Below are 24,261 nucleotides of genomic sequence, written 5' to 3'. Positions count from 1 at the left end.
GAAGAGTCCCATGTAGTACATTCTAGTTAACCAACAGACTCCAAAACCACCTCCAAACATCAGTCACTCCCATTTCTCATTCTAAAAACACACCTTACCCTAAAAGCCTTTTTCTTCTACTTTTCTATTCTCTTCCCTCGGAAGCCTGAAGCATTGATGGAGGGGAGGAAGCACTTCTCTTCTTTCCCTGGGCATCTTCTTGGGGAAGAAGGAGAATATGTGCCAAGAGTGAAGCTTGGGAGGCTGAATGCTGAGAAACAGATCTGAGAGACATGGTTCCTGAAAGTTTCCTAGACAAGACAGGGAGGGGAAGGAGGTGGCATTTCTCACTACATCCGCTGGAGGGCAAGGGCTATCTTATTTGCCACTATCTCCAGCTTCTGGAGCAGTCATGGCCACAGGAGGCACTGTACGAACACCTGCTGGACATCTTCAATGAAATCTAACCTCTACGACTGTGGTAGAAAGAGACCACCTGCCTGGAGGGGGTCCTAGTCCTTGGATTCTCGTTTCTATTCCCCAAGATATATTCTCCATTGGGATTGCTCGCCGATCACTACTGCTACCAAGTATAGGGAAATTAGCAGCCCCTTCTCATGTGACAATGCTCCTCATGCTGACAACGTAGAAGAACCTGGGTATGATTTTATTAAGGGCACCAGTAGGTTTCCTCACAGGCGCCGAAAGATCTGCTTAATGTCATTGCTGAATGAGCCTCCATAGATGATTCAGGGCAATCGTTTATGGAGTGTCCCCACCCACTGGTTATTCTAAGTTCAAAGGAGCAGCCTTCGCTAGCCAACCAAGTAATTCTCTGAGCAAAGATAATTCTAGAAACTAGTTACATGTAACATATGATTCCTACTGCATAATGGATTCTAAACATTCACATATAGTGAAATGGACGAAGTAGAGTGTGAAGTGTAACATATGAACTGATTTTCCATTAAAGGACTCAGGCATAACTGCATGGAAAACAGATTTATGCCAGGGAAGAGGCATCCCTCCTAGAAGGTAAAATCAAGTGCACTCTGACAAGAAAGGGTTTTACATGTCAAACCTCCAGAGCCAAAATAAAGGCCAAATCACTAATTTCACACTTCAAGTTTATGAAGGGGAAAAAAATACTAGAGGTATTCTCTGAAAATAGATATCTTTCTTCTCTCCGTCCTTAATGGAATTGTATTTAGCATCCTATCAATCATGCTAGGCACTCTATATTACAAACGTGAGAGCTGATATTAACACAACCCACCTGTAGAAGGAGATGCCCAACAGAGCCAAGGGTCATACCATTTGTTATAGCCCAGAGGCCAAGAGCAAGGACTCTGGGGTCAAGATTTATATCTAAATCCTGGTGCTGGGCAGTGTGGCACTGGTGGTATAGTGGTGAGAAGAGCCACCTTCCAAGTGTTGTCACTTATTATGTGACCTTCGGCAAGGTTATTTTTCTTTGCCTTTGTTTGCTCATCTTTAAAACAGGGATAATGAACAATCCAAATGTCGATTACCAGGTGAATACCTAACCAAAAAGTGGTATGTCTATACACTGGAATATTACTCATCGATAAATGGAACAGGCTAATGATACATACAACATCCTGGATAAACTGAAAATCATTACAGTGAGTGAAAAAAGAACTTATGTATGTACAAAAGCATATGTATACATGACTCACATAAAATTTCAGAAAATGCAAACCACTGTATAGGGACAAAATATGAATCAGTAGTTGCCTGGAGACGGAAGCAGGGGAAGGATGGACTAGAAAGGGGCATGAGAAATTTTGGAGGGCGGGGGGATGGCAACATTCTGTATTGATTGTGGTGGTGGCTTCACTGGGCATATGTATCTGTTGAAACTCAAATGCTATGCTTTAAATGGATTCAGTTTAGTGTATGTAAATTAGCCCTCAATAAAGCTGATTTCTAAAAACTTTCCCATAGGCTTGTTTTGAGAAGTAAATGAGTTTGGCAATGAGTGGTGGTGGCAGTGATGTTGGTGGGCGTGTGGTATGAGACAGAGTGTTCACTCACAGTCAGAAGTTCTTCTCTGAGTCCTGAAATTTTGTATAATGATCTCTTTGCTTTGATATAGCATGGTCAGTGATGGGCTCACACAAGATGGCCTTAAGAGTTGCCACAACAGCAGCCAGCACAACCTTTAAATAATACACATTTAGAAGGTGCCTGGGTGGCTCAGTCAGTTAAGTGTGTGCCTTTGGCTCAGGTCATGGTCCCAGGGTCCCGGGATGGAGTCCCAGAGTCAGGCTCCCTGCTCAGCAGGGAGTCTGCTTCTCTCTCTTCCTCTGCCCCACCTCCTGCTCCTACTATCTTTCTCTCTTAAATAAATAAAATCTTTAAAATAATAATGATATGCACTTAGAAGTGTGCACACTTTAGCACTCAGAAGGTTTTGCTGTAACGTTTAATGGCTACTTCTTAAACTGTAGCATTTTCACACACTGAAAAAAAAGAAAAAAGGAGGATTTCAGAAATCTGTTGAAGGGAATTAGAAAGAGGTTCAGGGTAGGGTGGAGAGAGGCCTGGAGAAGATACCACCTGAGCAAACCTTCTGGGGACCAAGAATTTAATGAGCATCTCAGAGTTGTCAGCATCATAAATTTGTGAGCACCTATCAGCTTTGTCCATGTCCAGCGGGGTCCCTGCCTCCTTGAGTCCTTTGGCACAGCCTCCTGGATGATCACCCTGTCATCCTAGGCAACCGATGGCTGGAGCAACAATCTGTGAGGACGGGCAGATTGAAAGTATAGCCAGCAGCCATCAATCACTGAGCCACTACAGTTCAGCACTGGCACGAGGCATCCCAGGTACGTATGTGGGGAAAGAGATTTTGGGAACAGAAATGCAGTACACCTAATTTAACAGGGTCACTGGGAATCATTAGTGGGTGGACGAGTTCGGCAGCTACAAGGAGTGTAGTGAGTAGCTAAGGAGGAAGATCCGGTAAAAAGAAATGAGCTTGTTGATAAGAGATAATAGGAAAAGCAAAGACAAATGATGAAGAATGATGAAGCTGTGCTCTTGAGCTCTTACTAAATCTGAGAGTGGAGGCTTAATTCCTGACCTCCAGTGACTACCTTTCTACCTTAAAACTCCTCTGGAATGAGATGAGACAGAAGAACCTTTTCATGATTCCTGTCCTCTCCTGTCCTCAGTCCTGACTTTAGAGGCACTACGGCAGGCTTGACAAGCTTTGGTGCGCAGAATATTCATCCAGGGAGTGTATTTAAATCAATACACTGGGTGTATGCAATACAATGGGTCTCTGGGTCCCAGCTCCAGCTTCTGAATGCTGTGGCTGGGACTCTATGTCTCAACCAGCATCCCAGCATCGTCCACATGTCACACATGCCTCCAGTCCTGTGAGGCAGCTAAAGTATGGGTCACTGTTTAAGCTTTCTAGATTTAATGCTCCCCTTCGCTTTGTAGTCACATGCAAAGGTTAGTTACTAAAAGCTTTGGGGCTCTGGCTCTAGCCATGAGACAGTCATCAGCACTGGACTTACCTCCCTGCTGGGAACAATTAGGAACCTGGAAATAATGGAAGATAACAGCTGTGTGCAGACAGCAGACAACAGGGAGCACAGGACAGTGATCCCTGAGGGAAGGGAAATGAAGTGAGCCTTACCGTCATCAATCCTGGCTTTCTGCCTACAGGTACATTTCCTGGACTCTGGCCCAAGGAGGGGGAACTCCTAGTGGAGCATAGAGAGCTCACTGGGTTGAGAAGAAGTCAAGTTTAGGTAGGCGAAGGTGGCTGGAATTTGAGAAGCAAAGGATGAGACAAAGATGCTACGTAGCAGAAGAGTTGCAGAAATCTAGATCGACTGCATTCTTTTTTCTTTCTTTCTTTCTTTCTTTCTTTCTTTCTTTCTTTCTTTCTTTCTTTCCTTTTCTTTCTTTCTTGCATTCTTTTTCTTTTCTTTTCTTTTCTTTCTTTCTCTTTTCTTTTCCTTCCTTCCTTCCTTCCTTCCTTCCTTCCTTCCTTCCTTCCTTTCCTTCCTTTCCTTCCTTTCCTTCCTTCCTTTCCTTCTTTCCTTCTTTTAATAAAGCAGGTGCAGGGGAGGTGCAGAGGGAGAGAGAGAATCTCAAGCAGGCTCCATGCCCATAACTGAAGTCATGACCTGAGCCAAAATCAAGAGCTGAGCCAACCCAGGTGTCCCCTAGATTGACTGCATTCCAAACTGTGTGTACAGGGTCAAACTCCACATGGCTGGGAAAAGAATTACTAACAAGTGTAAGTGTGAGGTGAACAATCCCCACCCACGGGTTATAAAGAACTGGAAGGGGCTCAGCTCACCTGGGGAGAGTGGAGAGTCCTTGCTAAACCACCAGGCAGGGACACCGAGTATCTTAATGTTTAGGGTTAACCCTAAACTTGTCCTAATAAACCTTAGAAACAATTCTCAAAATGATCAAGTTGACCAACAAACACATGAACTACTTACTAAAACAGATGTATCAGTCTTTAAAAAAAGACAAGATCCAAATGTTCATAGTAACACTCACAATGACCAGTGTCCAATCAAAAACTACTAATCACGTGAAGACTCAGAAAAATATGACTTGTAACCAGAAGAAAAATCACTCGATAGAGACACAGGAAACAGATGCTAGAATTAGCAGGAAAGGACTTGACAACAGCTACTATGAAGGCTATCACCAAGGATAAAGCAAAACATGATCAGCATAAGGAGATAAATGGAAGACACAGAACTGTCTGGAGCTTCTAGAGCTGGAAATCCAGAATCTGAAAGAACAAGTTCACTGAATGGTCTTAAGGGTAGATCAAGACTGTAGAGCAAAAGAGCATTTACACAGTGGAAACTATCCAATTGGAGTACAGAGTTTATAGTGAACTGGAAACACTTTACCTCTCTGTGCTTTAGTTTCCTCAACTGTAGAATGGGGACAATAGTACCATCTCATGGGGTGGCTGTGACAATTAAACGGTTCAACATGTATAAACTGGTAGGACAGTGCCGGGTATACAATAAACACCTACTAAACAGTAGCTAGTATTGCTGTGGTTACAATGGAGGTTTGCCCAGGAGGCTGTGGGAGCACAGGGAAGAAATACCTGAGTCAGAGAGGGAGCAGGGTGGGAAGGGAAGACATTTCAGAGGAGACACTTCAGCAGCGTTGTGAAGGACAAGTGGGGCTGGCAGACAGCCACAGGGCTGAGGTGCTCCAGGCGGAGGCAGCTCTCAGCAAGACACAGAGATGCGAAGGATGGGGCCATGGAGTCTCTCTGGAGGCCTTTGTGATATTCTCCAAAGGCATCTTACCTCCTCCGTCATCTGATCCACCGAAGCTCTGCTGTCTGAGGCGGTGACTGCCCCCAAAAAGAAGGAAAGGAAAGAAAATAAATTTCAAATGTGGAAAGAAACCACCGAAACCATTGCTGTATATTGTTTCTTCTAGATGAGAAGGTTTCTGGACCCACTTTCCTCCATCAACTTAGTCAAACCTAATTAGGGTGTGTCACATATGGTTGCACAAGCTGTGCAGTGCACCATTCCACAAACTATGATATGAATGGTCCTCTCAACCCCGGGGGTGTGAAATTCAGTGGCTCTTGCCTCTACATTCTATCTTTACCTAGAAACCTTCTTCCTTCCTTTCTGATATAAGTCTTAGGAGAAGGCTAGGTTTAGAAGGCTGGTGTCATTCCTGCCCATCTGAAGCAATAAAGAAGAACCATGGGTCAAGCACTCTGATACCTGGACACAGAGTTCTAAAAACCACAGGCTGGGAGAAGAATGCAGACATTAACGCCAGGGCCCAGACCTTCAGCTAAGGAAAGAACATTAACTGAACCCTAGATTCAGTGTGCATAACTAGAGGCCCAGACAAAAGCCAGATTCATTCTATTTTCTACTGCTGAGTCCAACAAAGGCTGAACAGATCATGGTCACCAAGACTGCACTGCTAGCAAAGGTCACCAAAAGATGCAATAAGAATCCTGGAAACATACTCTTCTACTTCTTCAGAAGCCCTCCTTCCTGACCTGAAAAAAAAGGAAAACAAGGTTTATGAGAACATACTAGTCTCATGCATTGACGGGGTATGTCGGAGAGGGGGTTTCAAAAGGGAGGGCAAATTAGCATATTCCAAGTGCTTTGATTTAGTTTTCTCTTTGTAAACCAAGACCCATAACCAGCATGAGAGAATTAGAGACGCCATAAAGCCTTCCTGTAGCCTTATTTCAGTATGACTCCAACTTAAATTTTTGATTTTTTAAAAATATTTTATTTATTTATTTATGGAAGACCCAGGGAGAGAGACAGAGATGTAGGCAGGGGAAGAAGCAGGTTCCCTGCAGGAAGCCCAATGTGGGAGCTGATCCCAGGATCCTGGGATCACGACCTGATCCAAAGGCAGACACTCAACCATTGAGCCACCCAGGTGCCCCTAAATCATTGGGTTTAACCTCAGATTGAGAAGTTGAGAATTCAAATGGGTATAGATGATCCATTCCCCTCCTTTCAACAACTAGTGGACCAATTTATAGAGCACTTTCTTCCGACTGAGGCCATGGGTCTTACTTGGAGCTATAGCTGTTAGCATGTGCAGCTTCCCAGGAGCGAAGAGAGATAAGCTGGCCATGCAGTACAAGTTGTAGGCTCTGGGCCTTTCTGCAGCCTCCACTTCAAGGACCAGAAGACCCCATGAGTGATGTTGGGCAGGTAGTACCCTTCAGACATTCCATGAGAACAGGAAGCCTAGTTATATATAGACATTTATCTAAGGCTGTGGTTCTCAACCTTCAATGTGCATAAGAACCATCTGGGGAGCTTGACAGACATGTAGATCGCTGGACCTGGTAGAGAGAGCTTTCTGGATCAACTGATCTGGGGGAGGGGAGTCTAAGAATACACGTTTTAAACAAATCCCTAGGTAATCCTAATGTAAGGTGGTCACTACTGACACCCTGAGAAACATGGATCGAAAGTCTTCTAAATGGGACTGACCAAATGTTGACAATTATTAAAGTTGGGTGTTGTGTACATGTTGACTACTTTTCTGTATGTCTGAGAATTTCCACAATAACAAGTTGTTTGTTTTTTAATGAATTCTTTCAATTCAGAAGTCAATCACCACGACGAGCAGGTGCAAAGGGTGGTGGCAGTGTCATAAGGGCCAGGAGTCAGGGTGTGTGAGAAGGCCTTTGGCAGTGCTGGGCCCATGAGCCTCGCCAGCAGAGCTACATCGGAACCAATCAGCAATTCCTGCAAGATGCAAACCACCCCTCCCCCTCTCTGAGTATAATCCGAAATTAAGCCTAAATTTAAATAGACTAGTCTCCATGAAATTCAGACTATACCAAGTGCACTGTTAAGGAAGGAAGGGGAGGTGGGAGTATTTTGGCTTCCCTTGGGAGGGAGAGTGAATGGGTAAAAACTGGAAGAACAGGATGGAACAACTCTTGAGCTCTCCCAGGCTATAGTTTTTGATATTTTTCTTTCTTTTTATTGAGCGTTTTATTATTGTTAAAGATTTTATTTATTTATTTTTATTCATAAGAGACACAGAGAGAAAGGCAGAGACATGGGCAGAGGAAGAAGCAGGCTTCCTGTGGGGAGCCTGATGCGGGACATGATCCCAGGCCCCTGGGATTATGCCCTGAGCCGAAGGCAGACACTGAACCATTGAGCCACCCAGGTGCCCCGATTATTTTTATTTTTGTCCATTGCTGCAGTTTTTGACTCTTTAAAGGGAAAGTAAAGAGATGAAGCAATTAGGGGGAGGAGGTCGAGTGGGACAGAACTGGCAGGAGGAGGTACCACAGATAAATGGAAATAGGGTGCCCAAAGATCACCACCGTGGTGTTGCTGGATGATATGGGTTTCCAATACTGTTTGAAGTCAAGAAAATTCTAAACATAGAACACCTGGCAGCCACCAAAGCCACCTGTGTGGGAGGACAGAAGGCTCTGCTCCTAGCTCACATCCGTCCCCCAGGACCACTGCTTCTAATTGTCTTGGTGAAGTTGAACTCTACAAACTCACCATCCAAATGCCTTGGTGATATGTCACCAATGGCAGGAGGCTTGGATGAATACAGGGTCCGAGAAGAACAATGTGATTAATGCACTTGCATCTTGTACATAAGAAACATAGGATCTCTCTGATCACCCCTAGGAGTTGTGACAGTATTGTTCCTTCCTAAGCAATGTGCCATGGCCAAAGTAGCAGTGATTTCATCTGAAGGAAACAATCAATGGTAACGCTAATCTTCGGGGAAGGCTGATTAATTGCCATTTATCCACTCAACATCCAAAAACGGCCATGAGTTTCACATTCAGCATAATGACTGCTGAGCTCACCTACTCTCTCACTCCAGAGGGAGCCCAAGGACTCTTCCAAATTTCATTTCACCCCATGAGAAGGAGCATGATCGAAATTGAGCCCTAGAGAACAGAGGGTGGGGATGCCCTCAGGCAGCATGTTCTCTTGTTCTCTCTCTCTCTGCCAGAAATAGCAGATTCTGGTCAAGCCTACTGTTCAGGAGATGGAAAGTCTAGGGGGAACTTGGGCAAGGCCTTGGAGAACTGGCTATGGAACACCCTGCCTTTGATGAGGCTGAGAGTTTTCTGGCCTTATCTAGTGAGCATGTGTGTCTGGACCACACTGCTGTTTATTTTTGTTTTTGTTTTAACATGAATTTGTTGTCCAAATTGGGAGATTTCATACAAAAATACAGATTTCTGAATTCTTCAAACACAAAGCCTATAAATTGGACCTGCATTCCCAACATGGAAAACTCTAGGGAAGTGGAGCGAGGCTGTAATGAGTCTGAGCTCCCAGTCGTCCCCAACACTGGAAGAAAAAGAAAAGACGAGAAAGGCTGGGGACTAAAGACTAAAGACTAAATTGATTCCATGACTCTCTATGGGTCATGACCTACAGTGGATTTAGTGGATCACTACCAGCCTTGTCTTGTCTTTTTCCTTTTTTTCTTTTATTTATCTATCTTTAGAGAGAATGAGAGCTTAGGGGAGGGGGCAGAGGGAGAGAGAGAATCTCAAGCAGACTTCCCGCTGAGTGCAGAGCCCAACATGGGGCTCAATCTCACAACCCTGAGATCATGACCTGAGCTGAAATCAAGGGTTGGATGCTTAAATGACTGAGCCACCCAGGTACCCCTCTTTTTCTTTTTTAGTGGCATAGAGTAAAACAGAAAAGAGAGTGTCCTGCAAAGTAAGTATTACATAAACTTTCCCCCACAGTTTTATATATAGAAACATATCCAGTCATGACATAGAATATATTTTTATTTGCTTATTTTCAAGATTTTATTTTATTTATTCATGAGAGACAGACAGAGAGAGAGAGAGAGAGAGAGGCAGAGACATATGCAGAGGGAGAAGCAGGCTCCCTGCAGGGGGCCCGATGTGGGACTTGATCCCAGGACCCCAGGATCATGACCTGAGCCAAAGGCAGACAGACGCTCAACCACTGAGCCAGCCAGGTGCCCCTAGAATATATTTTTAAATTGTTAGTGATAGGTTAAAAACAAAACAAAAACAAAGTATGGCAATCTATCACAGCTCAACAGCGTGGGTAACTAAAGAAGGATGTGGGCTGAAGTCCTGCCTCCACAGACTGTGAGGTAGAGAGGACTATGGGTTTAGCATCATTTCCTCCTTACAAATATACTTCTGAGGAAATGGTGTGGCCTGGGTCCAGGCCCAGGGCAGGTAGTTTATAGGGCTGCAGTCAGCTCTGCCCCAGGTTTCTGGTCTTTTACTACAGTCTCCTGCCCACGTACCTCCTTCATCAGAAGTGGCTACTGTGGGGAGTGGGGAGAGGGAGAGACCTGACAATCACAACACGGGTGACACGAGCTTATGCAGGTGGAGCACTGGCCAGTTTTCTTCACCTTCCCATCTGCCAACACTAACACTAGCTCAGCCTCCCTCTGGAAAAGAGGCAAAGCAGGGTTCAGAGACACTATGTGATAGAGAGGGACATGGGGCACCGAGATGGGTGTTTCATCCAAATCCCAGACTAGTTAGTAATGAGGCTGCAACAAGAATCCCCATTTTCCGACTTCCACCCTGGATTCCAAACATACTGCCCCAAGTCTTTTCAAAAGCAGATACCTCCTGATTTTCAGACGTTCTGATGGTACCTAGACATCTGTTTGGATTTCCTGTGCTGACAGCCCATTCCTGACTTTCCACGCTTACAGAAGGCAATAGATGGTACAAACATAGAACTGAAAGCTATAGAGAATCCTTTAAACCAAGAGTTCTTAACCAGTGGTGCATAATTAGAGTCACTGAGGGTTTTTTTCAGAGTTCATGTGCTGGGCCTTACCCCAGGCCCTCTGAGGCAGTAATCTCTAAAAATGGGACCCAGTCACACCTGAGAATCAATGCTCTAAACTTCACTTCAGATAGTAAGCTCAACTACGGGTAGTCAGCAGTATAATGGAAACCTTGCTGCTCTATACTGCTGAGTTGCCCACTTTCTTCTAACCAGTGTTAGTGAACTCTGACTTGACCTAAAGGCTGAGAGGAGGGAAGAAAAGGCTCCATAGACTGTAGCCTCCATACCTGAGTAATCCTGAGTTGGCTGGCCCAAAATTCAGACAAGATTCCATGGTATTCATAAAACTTGAGCAGGTGCTCTTCATGCTGGCAGGCCCAGAAGTGGTTCAGATCCGATTAGAGATGCTTGTTCAATATTCAAAATGTAATACACAGAGGTTGCTGAACCAGCACTTTGAAAAGTTAATTAAATGCCAGGTTTCTTGTTAAGAGCTACTCCATCACTTGCTGATTGCTTTGGCCATTTTGCAGAATGAAGCTTTAGCTCTGGACAGTGACAGGAATGTTCTTCTTTACCTCCTACCTTGTGGGGATAGGGTAACAGGAGTAAGGGCACTTTGGCTGCCTGCTTTCCAGCGAGTGACACACAGACCGGGTTGGTGACTTGGCCCTGGTGTTTTCTTGCTATCCCTACCTCCATTTAAAGCCTCATTCAGGGATGCCTAGGTGGCTCAGTGGGTGAGCGTCTGCCTTTGGCTCAGGGCATGATCCTAGAGTCCCAGGATTGAGTCCCACATCAGGCTCCCTGCATGGAGCCTGCTTCTCCCTCTGCCTGTGTCTCTGCGCCAGTCTCTCTCTCTCTCTCTCTCTCTCTCTCTCCCTCCGTCTCTCATGAATAAATAAAAATCTTTTAAAAAAATAAAAGGAAAGATTGTTATTTAAAAAATAAATAAATAATAAAGCCTCGTTCAGCCCAACCCTCAATCAGTCCCTCCTGGTTTTCACCCTGCTTCTCTCTGACCCACGCTAGTTTTCTTCCTCCTGGCTTCACACAGCCACCTTCCCTCCTTGGATGGGGGTGGGTGGGGGACATTCCCAGGCCCTGCCCCACAAGCCAGTTGCAGGAAGGCTGATGACTGATGATATTAACAGTTAACATTTATTGAGCTTGCCAAGCACCTAGCACTGTTATTATACTATCTTCTTTATGTATATTACTATTATATAATATCATATATATTTTAGTGGCATATGGCATTAATACACTATTTTATTTCATTATCGCAGCATCTTTTTTGATTCGCTCCATTTTACAAATGGGGAGACAGGCTCAGAGAAGTAGAGTAAGTTGCCTAAGGTCACCCAGCTAGAAAGCTGTAGGGCTAGAATACAAGCTCTGGGCTGACACCAAAGCCCAGCTCTTAATCCCTACTCAACAGAAGCACCCAGGTAGTTCTACATGATGGGAAATGCTCATTCCATAGACTCTGCTTCAAATCCAATGAGTATTTTCCATGACAAGGATGCACTTCCAACTATAGTAGTACTGTACTTTGTTAAGCCTGAAAATTTGGTAGTTAAGGTTGGTTTCATTGTGGGATTTATTATATATGTTTTATTTAAAACATGACAGCTTGCATGTGGCACAAAAGGAAATCCCATGTAGCAAAACTGCCTTTCTCTCCTTTTCTAAGTGCTTTAGCTCAAATACGATTCCTTTCTCTTGGCATTCAGAGACTACACTGCCATTCGAGGGGAGTGACTTGGTCAGCTGAAGACCAGCTGGGTGGCACTGGTATGACCTGGGATTGCAGCCACACTGGACCACCGGACCAGAATGATCCTTGGGTCCATTCTGGGGCTGTGTGGGGAAGAAATGCTGTACAAACCCTCCTGCCCGAGAAGTCTGTCTCCTCTGTCCTCCCCGCTGTATCAGACATAAGGCCTCAGCTGCTGCTTACATGGGTTACGTGCTGAAGGGTGAAAGGCAGCTCTAATGTAGACATCATCTCAGTTAAAATGTTTCTCTCGAGTTTAATGGAATACTGCAGAGATCTAAATGGAGATAAAGTACCACGGCTCAGAGAACAGCCCGGATGCTATCTTTATGCAGCATGACAATGTTCAGTGGTTAATTAGACACCGTTAACCTATTTTAGCAGGGGACATAACTGGGATAAATGGGGGGAAGTGTCCTTGAAGTCTCTTAATATCCACAGCACATATTGGACCCTAGACTCACCTTCCTGCTGCAGGACAGAACAGGCTTAAAATAGACCAAAGTGCCAGGCATGTAGAGGCCCGACTGTCCCAGGGAAGGCCCTCTGCTTGCCCAGCCCCCAGGGACCACAGCCTCTGTTCCAGATGTAAAGGCTTTGGACAAATGGTTACTAGTGCAACTTGTTGCCTGGGAGAAAAAAGCTAAAGCCATAGTTGTGTAGCTCACAGGGCTCCCATGACAAAAAGGGGAAACTTTTTGAGGCCACAGTCATAAGTACTTGGCAAGGGAAAGAGCAAGAATGAGATACCAGTTAAACCTTACATTTTCAAAATGTATCACTCCTCTGGAGGAAAAGGAGTAAAATACTTTTTCTTATGAGCTTTTCTGTCCTCATAACTGTTAAATGTCCAATAAAAATCTCACAAATGCCTCCAAACCTCACTGAGGTACATTTTACCAAGGCATGAGAGGAAGGAGGTAATACATCTCAGATCATATAACACCTCACTGGCACATCCCAAAACCAAGGTTCTATTTTATAAATTGTGTAACCCACAAAAAAGAGCCTTCACAGTGAAAATCTGAATCTGAGCAAAGGAGACGCTGCCACCAAATCTTGTCTACTGTGTCTATTCAGTATCAAGCTGTAAACTGAATAATGGGGGTCCCTCAGAAGTCAGATTTGTCATGAAACTTCGCTTTGCCAAGAGATTTCTCCTCATTGAAACCTCTCCCACAAGTTGAAGCTCCCCCCTTGGCTCCCAGTTCTTGCCATTCATGGGTTCAGAATCCAACACATCATTTGCCTTCTTTTAAAGACAAGCAGAATCCAACACATCTGCCTACTTTTAAAGACAAGCAAGGACTCCCCAGCACTTAAATGTTGGCACTTTGGGGTTTTAGATCATATTAGATCGTATTTAGCTTTGCCAGTATCATCAACAAGGTGCCCAGTAGAAAGAAGAAAACCAACCACCACGACATAGACTGCCAAGCCCGTCCAGTTGAAGGTAATGAATTAGAAGGCAATTCCTGGGTGAAGTTTGCCCCCTGCTGGTCAGACTCAAAATGACATCTCTGTTCTGCTTGAAATTCTAAAGCATTCATTCATTTATCAAGAGGGAAAAAAGGCTGAAAGTTTTAACAGCTAAAAACAATTATGGGCATACACAAAATGGGTATATGTGCCTGGTATCAGGAAGTAAAAAAAGTGGAAGAGTTGAGAATTCTATATCTTTGGTGTTTCAAAAGAACATTATTTTATTCAGACACTTTGCTTGAAACTATCTGGCATGACGAGAAGGTGTTGAGATTTGGGGATCTTCTGCTCAAGATTTTACAGTTCTGCTGGAGAAAAAAGAGCATTCTAGAAATAGCAGTAATACCTCCAGAAGACACACATTGAGGGGCCTGAAAGACTACTACCGCCCCCTCCTTGTGCAACTTCTACATGAGAAAATGGAGACCAGGAGTTATGAAAGCAACCTAACTACAGCCCTGAAGCTAGCTGGACACAGAGCTGGAGCTAGGAACCAAGGTTCTCATTCCTCGTCTATTGCTGGTCCCAACTTCCCAGGACAAGTGAGGCAGATGGAAGCAAAATATCGCAGTAGCACAAAAGAGGAAATAGTCACACTGGTTGCAACAGCCAGGAGAGACTTTCTAGAAGACTGAAAAGATGAGCAGGCTCACACAGGCAGAAGAGCCACAGGAAGGCTCTCCATGCTGGAAGAAACGACTGGAATAGAGATAGGAGGCAGAAAGGGCCACGTGTGTTCAGAAGACTGCAGGGGGCCTGAAGTGGCTGAGAGGCAGACAAGGGGCTGTCCTGCGGTGGTTATCAATGCTATAAATCTATACCCTGACATCGGTCAAGGATCAGGAGGGAACCATGCGACCAGAAATACATTTTTACTGGGTTCTTTCTTCCCCCCCTTCAAGTAACTTAAGTCCACAATTGAAAGAGAGGTGGCAAAGAAAACCACGCCACTCACTATGTATCAAAGCAGCAGGAAGGGGCTGAGTGGAAGGGGCATGGTCAGCCCTCCTGCTGAGGGGGGTATGGAGGGGAGAAGCAGCACTCCAGGGCAGGGTTCCCCCACTGGCTGTCATTTCCAAATGCCGCCTTCATGAATTTTCCTACAGCTGTGCACTTTCTGTACCTACTTCATGTTTTACTTCAATAAATTCGTTTAAAAGAAAACTTCAGCTCCTCAATGGAAAGCTAGCACGACCAGCCATAAGAAGGTTAACTGTGAAAAATAATAATTTTTTAAAAATCACAGAATTTATCTTCTCATAGCTGGGTACTGCTGTTTGCCCAACGTCTGACCTACAGCTCATCCTGTCTTTGTGAAGGGCAGGTTTAGAAGGGTGCAAACAGACTCTCCCACTGACGTGAGCAGCACAAAGACAGGAGCTGTGAGGCTCAGCGCCCATCTCTGGGAAGTGTGGATATGAGGTTGGGGGGTGGGCGGGTGAAACAAGGGGAAATGTGGGTCCCCAAGTCAGGGGCAAACTTTTATCAGTATTTCTGGAAACCTGGATATCAGCCCATTTTTAATTACTGAACGGGTTGGGTCTTTTGCTTCTCCTGGAGAGAAGTTTCTGCTCTATAAATGGAGAGACCTGTAAAGATTTCCTTCCAATCACTGACCCGCTCTTTTCTCTGCTCCTCTTTTTATATCCTGTGGCCCTGCCCAAAGGCCCATGAATACATTCAGACTCAGCCAAGTGATAAGGTGCCCAAAGAAAAAGTGACCTGCCATTCCAGGTGACCCTCTTCTGGCTAGCTATGGGTGTGCAAGGGCACGCGGGCAGTGCAGGCCATGGTGTGGGGCAGCCCTGGAAGGCTCAGGACCCACCCTGGTGACTCCCTGCTACAGATGAGCCTGGACAAGGCCAAGGACACCCCTGCACTTCTAAACATGGCCACTCGTACGATGACCACTGTGAAACCAGGAAAGCCCAGAATGGTCACCAGTTGTGGTGACAGAAGCATAGGTCAAAAAGTAAACTCAAAGACCCACAGACCAGAGAAAACCTACATTACGTGAGAGGGCTGTATTCTGTGTGTATATTTACACCGACAGATGCCCGAGCAGCTGCTTCTCTACTAAAACTGCTCTTGGTTATTTCTCAGTAAAGAACTAAAAAGAAAAGGGAAGAAGCAGGTATGACGTTCACATATGCACTTCATTTCTGAAAGACTGAATCCATCAAAGGGAGGACAAGGAGATCATCTATGTCAAGGGAGTCCCCAGTCACCCCCTCCTGGCATTTAGCTGTGCAAGCTGCAAAGAAGCGAGTCCCCTTCAGCAGGCTGGCTGGCTCACGATACATAACTTTTTCCTCTGAAACTTTTCCTGTTTCCAATCCTGGAAGATTGTTTCATAGGATCAACTGCATTTCTCTAAGGGTCCCAGAGGACTGTAGTAAAGACAATTTCATGCTAACAGACTCGCTACTGCACAAATAGTATCTTGTGTGGCCTTTTCATGAACTTGATGAATGCATGCATGCGAGGTTGGCGGATGGGCATGGCTCTAGAGTGGGAGGCACATTCTCTTATGCTAATTATCTGTATGACCTTGGGCAGCAGGCCAAGGTGACATTCAAGGGCTTTTCTAACTCTAAGATTTTATACCTGAGTCACTTAAGCACCCCAAGCCTCATTTCCTCCCTCTCTAAACTGAAGGGGCCCCCGCACTCCATGACTTCCCAGGTCTCCCCTCAGCTGTGTGAATGACATCGACCCTGCCTCTCCCCATCTGTTCCCCATTTACACTATTCCCTAGTCTGACCACCCTCCCCTCAGCAGCCTCTTCCTTGGAACTGACTTATCTGGCCCCCAAATTTCATTTACTGAGATGTGCTGGTTTGGAGACCCCAAAGTCAATGTGGCAAGAAAAAAAAAAAAAAAAAAGGAAGGAAGGAAGGAAAGGAGGGAGGCAGGGAGGGAGGAAATCCTCTTTCCTTTATTCAATCATTTCTAAAATATGTATTTATTTATTTGAGAGAGAGAGAGAGAGAGAGAGAATGAGTTGTGGAAGGAGGGCAGAGGGAGAGAATCTCAAGGCGGCTCAGCACTGAGCATGGAGCCTGTCGTGGGGTCGATCTCACAGCACTGAGATCAGGACCTGAGCTGAAACCAAGAGTCAGCTGCTTAACAGACTGAGCCACCCAGGTGCCCCTATTCATTCGTTTTTAGAGACAATAAACACAAACTCCCTTCTTACTTCAGAAATTCAGCACATTTTCCATCTCAGTCCTCCTTTCTCTTTTCTTAGGGGTTGTCAAAACCAGCCTCTACCTTCCCAGTCGCACAGGGAAATTTACTGTCTCTCCTGAACAGTTAACCTGACCTTAACAATCCCGTCGTTCTCTTCCTGCTTACTAGGACTCCTCTCTACTTCCTTTCCCTCTGAGTGGCTGGAAAGAGGGTGTCTGCCTGGTTGTGCTGAACCCTCCAAACCTCCAAATCGGGCTCCCCAGGAAGCAGCCCTTTGTCCTCCAGTCCAAGGGGCCTCAAGCCCCAGGCTCTACCACTTGGGAATCTGGCCTGTCTACCCATGGGTGCTGAGCTCTGATCTTGGGACCCTGTTTGAACAACAGGCTTAAAAGGGGGTTGGGGTGACTGGGTGATGGGCAATGAGGGGAGCACTTGGCGGGATGAGCACTGGGTGCTATGCTATATGTTGGAAAATTGAACTCCAATAAAAAAATTAAAAAAAAAAAAAAAAAGAAAGAAAAAAAAAAGCCAGTGGCCAAGCAGGGCTCTGGAGTCAGAGGGCTCACGGTAGAGTGTCAGCATGCAAGAGCTGCGTGCTCTCAGACAAGCCACTGAAAACTGCAGAATCGGCGAGGCTACCACATTTTGCTTCACAGGGTCCTGCTAAGGCTCCAATGAGCTAATTTGTGCAAAGCATTTAGCAAAGTACATGGTACACAAGGAGTGCTCAGTGATTAGTGGCTGCTGCCGATACTATTATTACTGGATTATTATTCTCCCCCCAGCCTCTACTTCTTATGCCATTAATCATTGCCCAGGCTGGACATGCTCTTTCTCCTCCTATGTCCTGCAACTGAACCCCAATCCGGAGCTGGGTGCTGGCTAGGCCTGCCCAGCTGAGTTGCTTCATACTTTTTGCTTCTAGATCTCTCGTTTCCCAGCCCCCCAGCCCTTAGCAGACATGCCCAGGGGCCCACCCTCACCACCTGGCCTGGTACCTCCCATCCCCATGGGAGAAACACTTGGCCTGGCTCTCAGGGCCTCTTGGCCAGCCGGACAATGCTTCCTACAGCATTACCTTCGCCTCCAGCGTTAACCTTAGGTTTCTCAGCGGGCACCCCTCCCCTGTTTCCCATCTCCTGCTTTACTTTCTCTGCCTCTTGGCTCCCTTCCTTCATCTCAGCCACTTCTGTTCATCCCCGTCTAAAAGACAACTTGTTCTGGCTTTCAAATCCTTTCCAAAGGACTCCCCACTTCTAAGAAGCTTCTAGAATTTGGTGAAATTGTTTCTATGCTCCTTGGCACACCTGACCCTCTGTATCACACAACACAGTCTTTGTGATAGGATGGTCTCACACAGTGACTTCTAGAGCTCTGCTTGATGGGGTTGACCACAGAAAACAACCTGGCACCTACCCCAAAGTCCTTTCACGTTTGTCTGGATTCAAACCCTAATTTTGTTTGGGTGGTAATGAGCCCAGTGGAAAGTACTCAATTCCCCAGTCTCTTTTCACATTGAGGGGTGGGCATACACCACATCTCTGACCAATGATGAAGATACGGCAGTTCCTGGAAAGTACATCCTCCCCTCCTCCCCCCGCATTCCGTCTCCCCCAAAAGACAAATTCCTGCTAAGAAATAGCCCTTCACCTTCACCTCCATGTCATTCTCCCTTCTTCTTACCTGGAAGACAGAGGTGAGGCCTGGAGGTACAGCAGCCACGAGGCATGAACATGATGATAAAAGCCCACATGTGAAGGATGGTGGGTCAGAGGATGGAAAGACCTCCATCCCTGTCATCACCATGGAGCTGGTGGACTGTGGAGCCTGGACCTTTTGCTTTCCGAGACATATCTCTTTCTGTTTAAACCTCTGCTAGTGGGGTTCCTTGTTGCTTGCAGATATAAATGCAACCTCAACTAATAAGGCACATCCAGTGACAAATGAGAGGTCATCCTAATTTAGAAGGAACACAGGTCTCATGGAAAAACGTAACTCACACAATCTGATCTAGTTAAGCTTATGGTCTCTTAAGAGAAAGCAAGCATTTGAATCGGATATAGGTATCGTGCAATCTCAGGACAGGAATGGGTGACATCACCAAAATCTGCTGGGGAAAAAAGGCATCAAATTTAGGGAGAAAAGATGAGCAGACCCTCTCCACAGCCTTGCCTGGTCTAGAAAGAGAACACTCTGCTATCAAGAATGGAGATGAGACAACCTTTAAGAAGATGATTCCACATGAGGAGAAATGGGTCTTTTTACTCCTGCGAATACCCCAAAATCATGCCATCAAAAAGGCGTTCAGAAGAGGTGTGATAATGTGTCCCTCGCACTACCAGTCACATACCTGTCAGCACTTCAGTGGCTCCAGTTCTCTAAATAATAAACCATGTGCCTGGAGTTCAAGGTCCTGCACCCAAGTCCATTTCTACCTTCCCTATATCCATCCCCTTCTCTAGGTAAACCCTGGGCTTTGGTCACCCAGCGCTGTTTGTTCTGGACCCACTGTGGCACATTCAGACCACATATACCTGGGCCCTGGGCCTGAAAGGCCTGCATGCCCCTCCCTAGGGTCTGTCAGCTGTTTCATTCCAAAGCAATGATTCCTAAACTAATAGGTTTCAAGGAATCTTCTAGAAAGCATATTTCAGAAGTTCAAACATCCCTTCTGGGTTTTGGAGGGCCTGGGAGACCACTTTGTTTTAACGCTGAAAAGACAGAATGTAAGGGTGGAGTTACCATCACAGACTGCACTGGACCGCTCCTCCTCTCTCTCCCAGTTCAGTGCCCAGTGAGAAGAAATCTTGTATACGCCAAGGCTTATACATTTGGGATTTCTCAGGATCAAATTCTGGGAAGTGCTGGAAAGGGAATTCTGAGATCATCTCATTTGGACCCCTCAGGGAGCCTGACCCCAAGAGTCCATACCACTTACTCTGTGGTGACATTAGCACGTGAGTGGCAGCAGGGGACTAGAATGCAGATATCCCAATTCCTGATAGGTGCCTGGGGAAAGGGCCAGTGACCCTAAGAAAGGAGGGTGACTGGAAATGAGCTCAGGAAATGGCCTCCAAGGCAGACACCTGACTGTATTTCACAGGTACATGGAGCACCCCACTCTGGGCTGATCCTAGATTACTCTGCCCTCAGCTTTGAAAAGGAGTCAGAGGCCCGAAACCAGAGGCGGGGCTGCCAGGGCACCAGTAACTAGAACCGGCTCTTGAGCTGGCTGCCTGGGAATGGATCCAGTTCTTGGAGGGCACCTCAGGGTTAGAAGGAATGATCATTTCCAATGCCTAATTGAACTTAATGACTAGCCTAATTAGGCCTTTTAATGGCAGAACTGGCATGGCCTTGGCTTGGGCCCCTAAGTGCAGGCTGCATCCTTTGCACTCACCTTCCTGGGGCCAGGCGGCTGGCTGGAGCACAGCTCCACAGACAGGCAGGCCACAGGAGGTGAAGGTCAAGCGCTCACTCCCTGTTATTCTTTCCACAGTCTGCACATGCTGGAGCCATGTCCGAACAGCCCTTGGGGCACATCTGCTGAGGGGCTACCAAGTGCAGAGATACCATATCAGAAGCCAAGGGCACAAGAACAGAAGGCAGTGAGACCTGGAGACCCTGCAGCCAGATGCACCTGGGCTCAAATGCTGGCTGGCTCTTTGCTAGCTATGGGACTTTGAGCAAGTTACTTAACCTTCTGGAACTTCCACTTCCTCATCTGTAAGCTAGGACAAGAGTACCTATCTCAGGATTGATAAAAGGATAAAGTAAGATAACTGTGGTTGGCTGTGCCCAGCACAAAAGCCACAATAAATGTGTGTGTGTGTGTGTGTGTGTGTGTGTGTGTGTGTGTTCTCATCCATTCAACAATGGGGCTGGGCAAGACATGTGGGCTGTCCACACACAGGTTCTACAGCAGGGCCCTGGAGTAGAATCTGGATCAGAGGGTGAAACTCCAAATTTCCTTAAGACAAGCTGTTTACAGGAAATCAGGAGGTTGATAATAGCCTATGAATTAGAAATAAGCTCAGTGCCCACCAACAGAGTGAACGGTACATCCATACCACGGTACTGTGAGGCAGCAGTTAGAAACACAAAGCAAATCTGCCTGGACTGAAAGAGCTCCAGATGTACTGCTAAATGAAAAATGAAAAAAAATTAAAAAATCAAAACCTTAGTATGACCCTATTTGGGTAAAAAAAAAAAAAAACATATAGAGGTTTCAGTAAGTATACCTATTGCGTAAAATCATATATTAAATATCTATTGTTGGTAAAAGATCACCAACGAACCATTACCAGTAGTTACTTCTAGAGAGATGACTAGGCTTGGACAAGATGGTGGTTTCAGGCAAATTTAGCTTTATCTATCTTGGCTTGAGTTTTTACACCATTAAAGTGTTCGTGGTTTCCCTGCACAACTAAAAAAAAAAGTCTTTATAAAAAAATACATATACACTTCCACTGAGATCTCCAGCAACAGAAGGGTTCAAGCAGACCTCGGACCAGCACTGCTAAGAGACACTAGAATTTGACAGGACGCCGAACGAAACAGGCTCTCTAACCTTCTAGTTTCAAAACCTCTGCTCTGTGTGATCATCCAGAGAGAGAAAGGAATACTCCACAGGACACTGTGCTTTCTGGCTGTTATTTAAGGGACACTCCCGTGGGCCTACCATTTCTTTCCTGACCCTTAAAGACTCTCTTACTTTACGATCCTACCCTTGGCTCTGCGAAATGAGCAGCCCTAGTCACAGGAGAATCTGCACTTCTGTAAAATGAGAAACTGCAAAGGGCCCCAAGTCAAAGCCGTCACAGGACACGCTGAGAACTCACTCTAGAACCACTCCTGGTTCTCAATTACAGAAATGAAGTTCAAGGGGCATCTGGGTGGCAGTCAATTGAGTATCTGACTCTTGGTTTTGGCTCAGGTCATGATCTCAGGGTCGTGGGATTGAGCTCTGTGCTCAGCAGGGAGTCTGCCTGAGATTCTTTCCCTCCCTCTCCTTCCCTTTCTCCTCCTCCCCCTCAAATAAATCTAAAAAAAGAAAGAAAGAAAGAAAGAAAGAAAGAAAGAAAGAAAGAAAGAAAGAAAGAAAGAAAGAAAGAAAGAAAGAAAGAAGGAAAGAAAGAAATTCAAGAATAGCTTAACTTGTTAAGAAAAGCTGAAGGCCTGAAAGGAAGCTGAGAGCAGTCTCAGGGGGAGGCAGGGGTCAGGGCCTAGACCTCGTAGTCTTTCAGCAGGCCTTCCCACAGGCCTCCTCAGGGGCAACTGGGAAGCAATTCTGCTGACTTAGGCCCCTAGAAACATAGCCATTGGATGCCATGTGGTCTTGGGGCCTCAGCTGTCCCTTCGCTGGTACACAGGCATAGACAACAAGTTCACCTTAAGTCACTGACGCATTTCTCCCCTCCTCCTTGGGCATCAGGTACTCACCTCTGCTCCAGGGAGGGGACTGACTTGGGCCACTTGTCAGGGAGATTGCTCCACTTTTCAGAGTGGGAGGTGAAGGATCCAAATGCTACTCCACATGGGGCTTACGGGAACAGACTGCTATCACCTTCAACTGGGACACACTTGACAGAATTGCAAGATTCCAATTATTTCATATTTGGTCATTTGCATAAGTAAATTGGTTTTGTGACACTAGACAAGCCATCCAGGGCTCTAACCTGCAAAGACTATAACACAGAACATCTCTGCTTGCTTTAAACTAAATATCACTGTATCAACCTAAGCAGAAGTATGTGAAAATGCCCCCCACCAGAACCCCAAGGAGAAAAAGGTTGATGTATACTTCATATGGTTTCCTTAGCCTAAAGGGTCTACATGTACCTTATCTGAAGCCTTTATGATATTTTCCAAAGGATGATGTTATGGTTAGTACGTGAATAAAATGGCAAGTCTGCTTTCTCAACCTAGGAAAATATCACATCTATTGTGGGCTTATGATTACTTTTATTGAGATAGGAAATTCTGGAGTACTATGTAGCCCTTAAAAATGAGACAGTTCAACTTTGTATTGAGATCCAGAAAGGAATCTCTCAGAATTACCAAGGAATACTGTTGTATGGGGGCGTCTGGGTGGCTCTGTCAGTTAAGCATCTGCCTTCAGCTCAGGTCATGATCTCAGGGTTCTGGGATTGAGCCCCTTATCAGGCTTCCTGCTAGGCAGGGAGTCTGCTTCTCCCTCTCCCTCTGCCCCTCCCTCCCGCTCATGTTCTCTCTCTCGCTCAAATAAATAAAATATTTTTTAAAATACCATTGTATGACAAAAGAAAAATAGAGAATAGATATGTTGCCATTTATGTGAGGGGATAAAAGAATATATTAACCTGTATGTTTTGTAAATGCATAGAATGTCTTTGGAAGGATACTGGTGAATAGTCTTTGCCTCTGGGAAGAGAAACAATGCCTGGGGGAGCCAGGAACGAGAGCTGTAGCTTTATATCATCCTTCCCTCACCCTTTGAATTCTGTGCTATGTATATTCGTAATGTATTTTAAAATAGATAAAATTCAGATTCAATAAGAGTTCTGAAGTCTCGAAAGATGACATGAAGTTATACAATGACTCAGATGTAGGAGTTTGTTTGAAGGCTGACTTTCAGTGTGGGCCTCATTGCTGTGCACCACGGGGCTGAGTGGGAAAGGACAGCTCCACTAAGTCCTGTCATTATCTGTCCATTATTCTCACTCCTTCCCTCGTACTGGCTACCAAAGCCAACAAAATCTACCAAAATGGTACAAGTGTTTTGAGACAGGGAAAGGCCTAAGGAAAGAGCTGGGCACACTCCACACTACCTGCTACTTCAGTGAGGAGATTTCTTTTTTCATGAGTTATTTCAACATATATAGTCTAGTTGTCATTCATTTCATCTTCAGATCCTACTGAACATATATAATTTCCAGCAATAAACAATGCAATTATATTCTAATTTAAAAAAAATTGTGAGTTTTCTAAGTTCAATTAAAATAGAAACTGATCCAGACCTTCCTTTAGCAACTTGGCTGTGGACAGCAAAGCCAGAAATCACTCTTTGGGGAGCCTGTGTAGAACAAACAAATGTAAGGTGTACATTTAAGAGAACTGTTGTTGCTGAGCCTTGAAGCTACCTTTTCTGAATCTGCTGTGTCTTGGAGCCACGTGGAGGAAACGCATAAATGCATGACAAAGCACATGATAGAAAGTTGAGACAGAGGCCTACACTGGTGGGGGGCAGGGGAGGCTGGGGAGACATCTCCAAAAACCACAGAAACAGAGCCCTGGACACAGCCACTGGAAACAGGTGCACAACTACCTACCAAAGACTTTTGCTTTTCTTTCTTTTCTTTCCTTTTCTTTTTTTTCTTTCTCTTTTCTTTCTTTTCTCTTTCTTTCTTTCTTTCTTTCTTTCTCTTTCTTTCTTTCTTTCTTTCTTTCTTTCTTTCTTTCTTTCTTTCTTTCTTTCTTTCTTTCTTTCTCTTTCTTTCTTTCTTTCTTTCTTTCTTTCTTTCTTTC

The 24,261-nt window shown here is 45.3% G+C and overlaps 1 protein-coding gene across 2 annotated transcripts in view; it reads right to left on the bottom strand.

The window, feature by feature from the left end:
* IFT43 (intraflagellar transport 43) overlaps nt 1-24,261 on the bottom strand; it is an 81,776-nt gene that overhangs the window by 18,286 nt on the left and 39,229 nt on the right. For both annotated transcript variants that reach the window (XM_025442999.3, XM_025443001.3), the window contains 2 exons: nt 6,002-6,034; nt 5,313-5,359 (listed from right to left, as the gene is read on the bottom strand). In XM_025442999.3, coding sequence (XP_025298784.1) covers nt 5,313-5,359; nt 6,002-6,034 — 80 coding nt within the window. The remainder of the gene's footprint in view (nt 1-5,312; nt 5,360-6,001; nt 6,035-24,261) is intronic.

This window comes from Canis lupus, chromosome 8 (assembly GCF_003254725.2).
Source record: "Canis lupus dingo isolate Sandy chromosome 8, ASM325472v2, whole genome shotgun sequence".
NCBI classification, from domain to species: Eukaryota; Metazoa; Chordata; class Mammalia; order Carnivora; family Canidae; genus Canis; species Canis lupus.
Note: the sequence above shows the minus strand (reverse complement) of the source record. Positions and strands in the feature narration are given on the sequence as shown.